Raw genomic sequence first — 12,224 nt, 5'->3', positions numbered from 1 at the left:
CATGAGGGGTAATGGATGACGACGCGGGATGTCAGTGATGTACTGTCGTGCCATTGGAGTTCCCTCAACCACAACCAGCCATTGCTTGAAGTTATACCCAGTGATTCCCCTTACCATGAAACTAGGAGAAACACTACTGGGCTTTCCAGAACATTGGAACAGAGGGAACACAGGTTGCCATCATACTCGCAAAGCTATGGTCATTCAGGGTAGTGCAGAACTGTGGTTCATCATTGAACACAATGCTACACTATTCATCAGCAGTCCATGCGTCCTGGTCATGGGACCACTTGGCCACTAGGGATGCAGCCATTTGTTTTGTGGTGTTAGCTGCAGCCAGTGCATGGGATGGTTATTCCCAATTTTGCATACTATTTGTCTCTGACAATGGGGCACGATGGCACAGAATGTTTCAGGGAGTCCAGTACTTAACGGATGGTAGGTGTAGATGAGAAGGGGTTACAGTGTATTTAGTGTACAATACGGCGGTCCTCCCTTGTGATGGTGATAAGTGGTCTCCCAGAACCTTGACGATGAGTATGCGTGCCCTTACATACCCATGGAGTCCAACAATGGCTCACAGTCACATTCAGTTGCCTCACAAATCCAGATGTTGCACAATTTAACCAGCTGGCCATATGGAGACCCACAAATTAGCCCCTTTCAAACTGTCTCATAAGAGCATGCAGTGCCACATTGTGCTTCACAGTGATTACTAAACATGTGAGGCTGTTCGTGCCTCTTATATACCCTAGCATGTCTGGTAACGGTACTAAACACAAACAGCACTAATGCACACTGGTGACTGTTATACCTTTCACAGAGAATTACAACTCCAGACATTTAAAAAATACTTGCAATTGCAGTGGATATGTACAATATTGCATAGTCATCAGACTTGATCTTCTGGGTGCTTCACTTTTATTTTCAGACAGTGTAATTTTTTGAATTTAATCTTAAAAAAGCAGCCACATCAAACCTACACTATGTGATCAAAAATATCTGGACAACTGGCTGAAAATGACTTAAAAGTTTGTTGTGCCCTCCATCGGCAATGCTGGAATTCAGTATGGGGTTGGCCCACCCTTAACCTTGATTACAGCTTCCACTCTTGCAGGCATATGTTGAATCACGTGCCGGAAGGTTTCTTGGGTAATGGCAGCCCATTCTTCACAGAGCGCTGCACTGAGGAGAGGTATTGATATCAGTTGGTGAGGCCTGGCACGAAGTTGGCATTCCAAAACATCTCAAAGGTGTTCTGTAGGAATCAGGTCAGGACTCTGTGCAGGCCAGTCCATTACAGAGCTGTTATTGTTGTGCAACCACTCCGCCACAGGCCATGCATTATGAACAGGTGCTCGACCATGTTGAAAGGTGCAGTCACCATCCCCGAATTGCTCTTCAACAGCGGGAAGCAAGAAGGTGCTTAAAACATCAATGTAGGCCTGTGCTGTGATAGTGCCACACAAAAGAACAACGGGTGCAACCCCCTCAATGAAAAACACGACCACACCATAACACCACCGCCTCTGAATTTTGCTGTCTGCACTGCAGACGCTGGCAAATGACATTCACCGGGCAATCGCCATACTACACCCTGCCATCGGATCGCCACATTGTGTAGCATGATTCGTCACTCCACACAATGTTTTTTCACTGTTCAGACGTCCAGTGTTTACGTTTGGCATTTACCGGCATGTTGTGTGGCTCATGAGCAGCTGCTCAACCATGAAATCCAAGTTTTCTCACCTCCTGCCTAACTGCCATAGTACTTGCAGTGGATCCTGATGCCGTTTGGAATTCCTGTGTGATGATCTGGATAGATGACTGCCAATTACACATTGCGACCCTTTTCAACTGTCAGCGCTCTGTCAGTCAACAGACTAGGTCGGCCTGTACACTTTTGTGCTGTATACGTCCCTTCATACTTCCACTTCACTATCACATTGGAAACAGTGGACCTAGGGATGTTTAGGAGTGTGTAAATCTTGTGTACGGACTTATGACACAAGTGACACCCAATCACCTGACCATGTTCGAAGTCCGTGAGTTCCGCGGAGTGCCCCATTCTGCTCTCTCACGATATCTAATGACTACTGAGTTCGCTGATATGGAGTACCTGGCAATAGGTCATGGTACAATGCACCTAATATGAAAAACATATGTTTTTGGGGGTGTCCATATACTTTTGATAACATAGTGTATGTTAGTGCAGAACTGTGTGTAATCCTGTAGATAGTGGAATAGATTATATATAAGCCTTGAAAGGAAGTAGCCAAGATGAATGATCAGCAAAGCTAACTTGGCACTGTTCAGCCAGCTGGCTGTGTTTGAAATTCGAGTCAGCATCCATGAATGGGCGGACCTCATCACACATGATCCACTATTTCACTGACTTACCCATCCTGAAGTCAGGTCATCTTAAGAGGGCAGTCCATACCTTGATGGCAATCCAAGTCACACATATGGCTCTGTGACAGTTTAAGTGGTGCCCCACTTTGAAGCCTTTCAAATAGTGAGAGCCAAAGCTTTGCGGATAATCAAAGAGAACTAGAAATTATCATGCCACACGTTCGTAGACCCTATCAGTCGTTCCAGTTGTTCTACAAAAGTATGGGAAGCCATAAGGAGAATTTCTGGTATATGCAGTCATTTACCCGTAGCAGCTGTGCTGAAGCAGGGGTGTCACCACAAAATGGCCAGAAATGTCACCCAGGCAAAGACAGAGTATTTTGCGATAACTGCTTCCACTGACAAATGCTGTGATGCTTCTAACATAAAAAATTTCGCCATATCACTATGGCGTATAACAGAAGGGGCCGTCTGTGGAAATAGGCTATTTTCCTATATTAGAAATATGGTTCAGGTTGTTGTTCCAAATTATTATGACATTCAAATATCATTTTTGTCAATATTCTCACAACTGCAGAGAGTCATCATGTTTTCCTTCAACAGCTTTATACATTGCAGTTTTACTCTTCCTTCAGGTCATAAATTTAAACCACTGGAAAATGATGCATCTATAAAATATGTGGTGGACGCAGCAGAACCTTAAAAGTACCATGTGGTTATAATTAAAGTGCAGCTCCTCACAGAGGTCCAGTGTGGGCTGAAATTACCATATGGCAGTGAAACTTGGTGGATATGCTAATGCTTTAATGCAGAACTGATTTATGCTGGAAAAAAAATTTTGGCCACCAGATTCAAATCTGGCACTGTACACAGTTTGTAAGACATTGTGATATTCACACTTTCATTTGTCAAGCCAAAATATGGGTGAACTGTGTGGCTATTAAGAAGAGAGCATGCACTTTTAGTGAAACTGTTTTATGTGAATGGGGGCAACTACAATGCCACAGTGCGAGAATACCACTGGCTGAGAGGTCTGAGGAGAGGCCCACTTTCATTTAATGGTTTAAGGATAAGGATGATGATGATGATGATGATGATGATGATGATGATGATGATGAAGAAATTCGAATTCGAAAATACAGGTGAGCTGGGTGGGTGGCACCTGGAAGAGGATGACATCTTATTGTGATGGAAGTTATTGACGAGGTTGCTGTTGCTATAACTGACCAAGCAGCACATGCCCCGTGTAGCATTAGTGCTAGTGCTTGAGTAGTTTTGCAAGAATTGTCTATCCCACAGTCAACACTACAGAAATTTATATGGGCTATTTTACACTGGTACCTGTGCGAGATCTAGATGGTTCAGCAACTGAAATCTTATCATCTGCAGCAGCATTCTGAATTTTTTCGTTGGTTTATGGCACAGATAAAAGATGATTACTTGTGGATGGACAATATTCTATGAAGTGACAAGGAACATTTTACATTACAGGGTACAGTGAATACACAAAACTGCCAAATTTGGGGGTGCTGTTAAAGTGAGTGTTTCACAAAGAACCATTGCATTGGCCATATGTGATTATGTGGTGTGGATTTACAAGTGCTTTTGTTTTTGGTCCATTCTTCTTTCTAGATAATACACCCACAGGGCCTGTCAGGTGTATTGTGACATCTGTACATTATCAAGACCTCTTTGTACACCATGCTATTCCTGCTTTGGAAAAACACAACTATGTGGAAACTGCTGTTTTCATGCAAGATGGGCAACACCTCATGTTGCTTGCCCAGTGGAAGGTCTGTTTAATGCAATCTTCCATGTATGTTGTTATCTCCAGAGGCTTTCCAGATGAATGGCCTGTAAGATCACCTGATCTGCATTCATGTAACTGATATTACTGTGAGCAACTGTTGATCACATTGTTTTATGGATGCAGCATCTCTGGTGCTCATGTTGAACAAATTATGTAAGCAATGGTTAATAGTAAAATCAACTTTGCCTTTCTCACTTGTTTGATCTTTTCTGCCCACATCCCCTTCCTGATCCATCACATATGTAAACATTTATATACATCTTTCTTGCTTTCACAGTGCCAGATTTGCACCTTGTGACCAAAAATGGAACTAATTTTTTCCAGTGTAAATTGGTTCCACATTGATGCATTAGTTACATATACCAAGTTTCAATCCAATACAGTAATTACAGCTCACACTGGACTTCTGTAAGTGGTTGCACTTTAATTACAACCAGGTGGTATCTGTTGTTTTACAGCATATTTAACTGCTGCTGAAAAACTGATTCAAAAGTGTTTAAACAGGACCAACTTTCATTCTATCATAGTGCCCTGGTCTTCTTATTGCATTTTCTTGTAGGTTCCAAGCAGTGCTCATTTTTTCTCTTTGTTGGGATGACACAGCTTTACAATGGGCTCAATACATTCAGTTGGGATATTGGTAAATTATTGTCTTAAATGATTTATTTGGGAAGAACAATGTGGCAGTAATTGTTAAAATGTTTCTCAGATTCTTCAAAGCAAGAGCTACATCAGCTATGAAGTACAGTTCCTTAACACCATCCTTGTGATTCATGTCATATTGATGAGATGTAAAATGAAGCTAATAAATGAAAATAGATGTTAAAATCTAATGTGATGTAGAATTTATAGCTCTTAAATAACTGTATTATGAATACAGTAAACTTAAGAAGACAATAACATGAAGTGGAAGAAAAAAATGAAACTTGCTCCAAATGAGGATTGATGTTGTGAGCATTGCATAAGAAGCCCAGCAAGATACCTATTACACTACAAGTGACAACATGTTTATATGAAGTATTTTCTTACAACAAAATGATCCTCACAGAAACTCACACACAGTAATCACTGTCTCATTTGGATATCTGTGGGCAACTTGCAACCACTTTCCATACATCTTCTCATTCCTTTGAACACTCACTCAGAAATCATTTTTCAGGAGTTTTTATAGGTTTATTTGTGCATTGTGTACTATACATCATTTGTAACCCATTTTCCGAAACATAAATTTGAAAACGAGATGTCACTGTGAATGAGCTACACAACAGTAGGAGCAGCATGCTATCCAATGATGTCACAGGCATCACATGACTCAACTGGAATGTTTTAGTGGGCTTTCAAATATTTGGACATAATTTCTGTGTTGTTCTTCTTTATTTTTATTACTGCAGGATTTATAATGAGAAAAGGAAAATTGAGCAGGTGGAGGTTATGACACATGTACCATATGATGAAGCTAAAAACAGCTTTCAAAGCTGTTTGCTAATTCTTTTGCATTGTCCCCATTAAGAAGTCAATCCCCAAGCACGATGCCTCAACACTAACCCAGACCACAGACTGAAGTAAGAGTGCATGCTCATGTCAATGTACCTGTGGGGGAAAAGCGCACTTGACCCCCAAAACGATTTAGAAAACTTGGAACCCTGGCAACATATCACTGCACACCACCACAGGCCCAGTAAGCAGTCCTCTCTATCAATGCAACCAACTCATCCCATAATTAAGTTAAAAGTCACACGACAAGTCATTCAAAATCAAAGAATGTGGCAGCAAAACCACTGGATCAGTGAGTACTCATCCTTTCCGATAGGGATTTAATAGTTGAGGATACTGATATCCTCAAGGATAGACTGGAGAGCTGGGCATTATCTAATGTTGCCCCAGACTTCTTGCGTAAATCATCACTGTTGAGGTAGGAGGACAACCCTCACTAATCATTGGCTTCCTCAGGGACTTCCTTATTGCAGTGGAACTTAAATGGATACCAACCGCATTTGGAAAAATTACAGTTCTTGGTACAGGAGAGACCATTCTGCGTCCACATACCAGAAACTCATTTTAAAGCCACCAACGCACCTGAATTAAGCAGCTACCACTCCTACGGGAAGGATGATTTTACGAGGGTTATTCCAAAAGTAAGGTCCGATCGGTCGCGAAATGGAAACGACTATGAATATCCGATAAAGCTTTGCACAGATGTGTTGGGTAGTGTCTCTAGTATAACCCCAGTTAGCATCACGTCGCTCTTCTCATTTCTGAGCTCGCAGTGAGTGCGTAAAGATGTCTAGAAAATAGTGTCTGCCGCCAAGTATGAGGGCCTGGTGAGAAATTACGCCTGAAGCTATGCAGCCAACATTACATAACTGTCGTGCTGTTTCATCTTCACGACAATTCTCAGCCGCATTCTGCAGGGGCAATGAAGATGCTCCTGCATCGTTTTCAAATGGAAATGTTAGATTACCCACAATACAGTCCGCAATTGTCTCCCCCTGAGTTTCATCTCTGGTCACATGAACCGCTGTCTTTGAAGACAACATTTTGACACAAACAACGAGGTGTAGGCCAGCGTGGAGAATTGGCGGAAAGCACTGGCGGCTGCCTTCTATGATGAGGCTATTGAAAAGTTGGTACAACGCTATGACAAAAGTCTAAGTCAGAACGGCGACTACGTAGAGAAGTAGCTGAAAGGTGTAGCTAATTGTTACAAGTAAAACATTTCTGATGTTCACTGTGGTTTCAATTTGGCAATCAATCGGACCTTACTTTTGGAATAACCCTCGTACAAGAGACAGGGCTATGGGTGGGTAGGCTGTTTCCATTGATAACAGACACCATTCCTCTCCGGTCCCTCTTACCACAGCCATACAAGCTGTTGGAGTGGAAGTTCTCACACCAGTTCACATCACAGTTTACACTATATCTTTCACTTCACAAGCTGTTGGATTCAGATGCACTGTCAAAGCGCTTTCGGTTATTCTCTCGCCAATTCCTCCTCTTGGATGATTTTATTGCACACATTGTGCTGTGGGGCTTCGCTACCACTTCCTCCAGAGATCATTTTGCTCCAGAGAACGTAGTGTCGAGCACTTCATCCATTTAGTGTGTATCTACCTTTTGAACTCTGGTCAGATGGTACAATTTTCCACTGCTACTGCTGCAGGGTCATCTTCCACCATTGACCTTCGTTTTTGCTCCCCAGCTGCTGCAGACTTAGTTGAGTGGGACAGAGTCACATATTTGCATTTCAGTGACCCCTTTGCAGTGTAGATCCATCTGCTGACTTGGATGGTGGTCGACAGGAGACTACAAAGATGGAGGCTTCAAAGGGCAAATTGGTTGTGATACAGTCAGCAGGCTGTCTTTGAACTAGAGGAATGCATCCAGGAGATGGTGGACCATGTCACCTTTGTGATCTGATGAGATGCAGCTGATTCCATTCCCCAGTCTTGCCGCCACCTAAGATGACAGTATGTCCCTTGGTGGAATGAGGGAGGTTGTTCAGCAATTGGAACCAGTCGCACGGCTTTGCAGCTTTTCAAAAGTCGTACAACTACGGAAAATCTTTGTGGCTTCAGGTCTGTAGGAGCACAAATGAGGCGACTGATAGAGGAGTGGAAGAGGAACTCCTGCAAGGAATTAGTGCTTTCCATTAATTGGCGCACATCCACTACACGAGTTTGGGACTCAGGTGGATTTCAGGCAAGGATAGTACGCTCCCCTTAAGACCTTGCTGAGCACTGCACCCTTAGTGGATGTACCTAAGGACATAGCTGAAGTTTTAGCTGAACACTTTTTTACTGTCACTGCATCATCAGGACAAACTCCTGAGCTTCAGATATTCAGTAGGCCTATGGAGATGAGTAGGCTCTGCTCCTTCTCGTGTAATGAGATGGCCAACAAGCTTACATTCCTCATGTGGGAATTGGAATCAGCCTTGTATGCAGCCAGAGGCACTGCTCGAGTACCGTGTCAGATTCATTATCACATGTTCCTTCATCTGTGCCCTAGAGCCAAAGACAAGCTCTTTTCCTGTTTCAATCAGATCAGGTTTGATATATAGTACATAGTCACTTGGAAGTAAGCAATATTAATTCCCTTATGGATACCAGGCAAGGATCGTGCCAGCCCTAATCTGGATGTGTCAGACCTCTAGGATGGAACAAATTGCTGCCTTTATGTCTTCAGAGGCCAAAAGTGATTTTAAGCCAGACACAGTGCATGTATACTTGTACTCCAGATTATGTTTTTACCACTCTGTTTTCTTCAATATTAAGTACATACCACAGTTTTATTGTTGTTTTATAGGGATAGATCCCTGCAAGGAATGCCCTCAGTTATTCAACTGTTTTCTGTGACAGACATTTCCAAGTGCACCCTCTGGAACAATTTAAAAATTATGATGTGAGGTTACATTGCATTAGGACAGCCTTGGAATGGATTAAAAGTCATCATGGTACAAGGTTTCTTGTGTGTGCTGCCTTGTTCAGTGTGCTACAAGCGGTCTACCAAATGTACCCGATAGACCAACTGATTCCGCTGATCCAGGACACCATACAGTGACACCAACACCAAGGCAAGGGGAGAGTCTTTTGCTGGAGGCCGGGGCACATCAGGATACAGGGAAATGACGTAGCCAACAAAGCAGCCAAAGAAGCATATCTGGATGACGTATGTTGATTGCTGTCCCCTTACAAGCCATATTCCCATTATCTGACAGAAGAATCGTGTCAGTGGGAGACATCAAACTGTGGGGGCTCAAATCGAATGCAAAGGTGTGGTGGACTTCATGCCAACCACACCAATGGAAGGAGGTGCCACTCACTGGGCTGCACATAGGACATAGCCCTTTAACATGTGGTTTCGTCATCTGGCCAGGAATATCTACCACTGTGAAGTTCTTGGTGTGCTGCTTTTGGTTCAGAATATTTTGGCATTATGTGTTTTCTTTATTGACATCATGGCAGCCCTTGGTTTGGCTGAAGATCCGCTCACCAATTCTGACATCAGTGTCACAGGGGTTTTGAAATTTTGTTAGCTGTTGGTACATAATCCCTAAAGTGCTGGGGAGGGGAACTTTACTTTAATGCTTTATAAACAACTTAGCCTGTGGGGGTAGCCTTTGTCTTTCCACTGTCTTTCTCCACCCCCCCCTCCCCCCGCCCCTCTCTCTCTCTCTCTCTCTCTCTCTCTCTCTCTCTCTCTCTCTCACACACACACACACACACACACACACACACACACACACACACACACACACAAGCAGCTGATTTAATGACAGATTTGTCCACTGTTGTAACTGACAATCAGATGAATGTGGCCAGACTTTCAAGGTTTTGCGAAATTTTCCACTTGTTCCCTAAAATTTTAGGAGGAAGTTTTTAATGTGTTGTGAGAGTGGCTGGTCCATCCATGTTTTTTGTAAGTGATCAGCCATCCATGTTTTTTGTAAGTGATCAGCCAGTCTCATTTTCCTGTGTAATTATTTTAGATTTCCTGTTGCATTACTGCTGTTTCTAATTACAAGTTTTGGAACATATGACCATTTTACACTATCGTAGAGAACGTGAGATATTGCGATTGTGTGGGTGACTGAGTGTGATTGAAAGTGAGTGTAATTATGTGTCTTTCTGTTACTTCTTTTATGATATTTGTCATTTTAACCATATTCATCCGTATATACTCAGTCATTTGGGTGAGAAAACCCACCAGTTTGCTGTGCTCATGATGTTCACATTTCAGTGGCACAAATTTTAATCCTATCTTTTATTTCCTGGTAAAATAAGATGCACTTTTATTTGAGACTTAAACTAAAAAATTTAACTAAACTCTAGTGTGGTATATATTTTGATAATGGATATGTTGTCACACTCTGTCACAAGGTTTTAAGGTGGTCGCATATGTGTGGTGCAGAGTTCCTGGAGTATCCATTTTTAGTTTAGGTTGCAACCAGCCACGTACAGCTACTACAGCATTTTAATAATTTTGCTGATGTTTTTGCTTTCTTTCTTGAATGTTTCAGAATTGGTGGTATGTCTTTAGTAACAGATGAACACCAATGAGCACCACTGTTCATAATAGAACATTGAAGTTGAGCTATATAATTGCCTCATTTTAGGAGAGATTTAACTTTCTTACACATAGGAAATCGAATTATTAGCTAAACAATTTTCCCTGTTTTATCAGCTTTCATCATCTTTCTTCAGTTTTCATGATCACTTGAGATACAATAACAAGTGATTCCTTTTTTTTTTCCAGGTCATGTCTGGCATCAAGGGCAGCCAAAGTAATCTATCATCATCTTCAGCTCTGTCATCTTCCATGCAGCATGGAACATCATTAACTGGTGGTGGAAGCAGTCTAGAGCATTTAAGTTGTGATGAAAGTAATATATCAGCAAGATCAGTAAGACATGCCAAAAGATGTCATTTTTTCCGTAATGCTGATGTATATTTCAAAGGAGTATCGCTTGTTTTTCCTACAGAAAGGTATAGGTCATTTGAAAGTGTGTTTTCAGAGGTTACTCGTTCATTATCAAAGCATGTAAACCTACCGACTGGTGTTAGAAATTTATACTCCTTAACTGGAAAGAAAATCATGTCACTTGATGATCTGGAGGATGGGAAAAGCTATGTTGCAGCAGGATCAGGAGAACCATTCAAACGACTGAATTATGTTGGTGTCAGGAGAGGTGCTCATAAAACAAAGACAAAAAGTTTTCAAGCTAATGAATCTTTGCCAGTGAAACAGCATTTTCCTTCTTACATTTATCCTCGTGTTATAACTGTAGTGAGAAATGGTACAAGACCAAGAAAAATTGTACGTCTTCTAATTAACAAGAGGAATGCACCTTCTTTTGATCATACAATTACAGTTATAACGGAGGCTGTGAGACTTGATACAGGCCCTGTGTTGAAAGTGTATGCAGCTGATGGATCTCAGGTAAGTGCGCTGTGATAACTTCATGTAACTATTTGAAATGTGTGTCTGTGGTTCAGATGTAAATGGTGATTACTCCTCTGGTCTTCAGCAGTGTGGAATACAGTAATCTAATATCAGCAAATCTGCTCCTCTGTTGGTTACTGTTGTTCCATTTTATTTTGTGTAACCATTTAGTTGTGTTGTGGTGTACTGAGCAGGGAATGACTAAATGTTGTCTTCAGCTACAAATGCTTGGTGAAAAATAATGGCAGCCAAATGTGCTACCTTCAACTGTTACAAGAGTGTTTATCAGATAGGTTTGTTGCAAAACTTTTCAACAAATATTTCATAACTTTTACTGAAAAATGGGTTTGTCAGGCTCAGTATTTGTTGCCATAGAATATCTCAGACCACCATTACAAATAACAATATTACATTGCCAGGAGTTGCGATGCATGCAGTGTGGCATAGTGGTTATCATTGCTCTGTGTTGGGCTGCAGGTCACCAGGTCAAACCTGTTATTTAGTACTTATCATTGCTGGAAGGTTCTTGAAACGTCTTATGTTTGTGTATTATGTGATATTCAGGGTTCATGTAAATAGTTGCTCTCTATCCAGGAAGTCAGTCCTGTTCTGGCTGTACATCTTTCGTAATAAACGTGCTTCCAGTGCTAAGGGTTGCACTTCACAGACTATTCATATTTGTACTGGAATGTGGTTATGACGTGACATTGTTTGGTGAAGATGCTGATTACTTCAAAACATCTTCGGCTCTGTGGCTCCAATTAGGCAGCATAAAAGCCATCTCCCATGCACAAACAGGAACCAGTATACAAGCCAACTGACAAATGTGTTAAAGTGTGTTCAGACAGCAGTCCTCCGCCCAAATTCAAAAAAGTGCCTGTTTGCTGCCTAAGAAACAAAGATTTTGGGTCATCTAATGAATGGCAATGGAATCCGTCCCAATCTGTAGAAAATAAGAGCAGTCACAAATTTTTCAACTCCTCAGCACAATGATGATGAGATTTTCTCGGAATGTGTTCATACCACTGGCAATTGATAAAGGACTTTGTACCAAGACGCATCGCTTGCAAGGATACTACTGCAGGGAGATACCAAATTTTCCTGGAATGAGTTGCAAAAA

At 41.7% G+C, this 12,224-nt stretch overlaps 1 protein-coding gene across 1 annotated transcript in view; it reads left to right on the top strand.

Annotated features, from left to right (window-relative positions):
• Window positions 1–12,224, top strand: part of LOC124722073 (serine/threonine-protein kinase GL21140) — a 212,200-nt gene that overhangs the window by 21,269 nt on the left and 178,707 nt on the right. The window contains exon 2 of the mRNA XM_047247271.1: window positions 10,418–11,101. Within this exon, the coding sequence (XP_047103227.1) occupies window positions 10,421–11,101 (681 nt within the window). The 5' untranslated portion in view covers window positions 10,418–10,420. The remainder of the gene's footprint in view (window positions 1–10,417; window positions 11,102–12,224) is intronic.

This window comes from Schistocerca piceifrons, chromosome X (genome assembly GCF_021461385.2).
Source record: "Schistocerca piceifrons isolate TAMUIC-IGC-003096 chromosome X, iqSchPice1.1, whole genome shotgun sequence".
NCBI lineage: Eukaryota > Metazoa > Arthropoda > Insecta > Orthoptera > Acrididae > Schistocerca > Schistocerca piceifrons.
The sequence above is the reverse complement of the archived record's forward strand: the minus strand, read 5'-3'. Positions and strand labels throughout refer to the sequence as shown.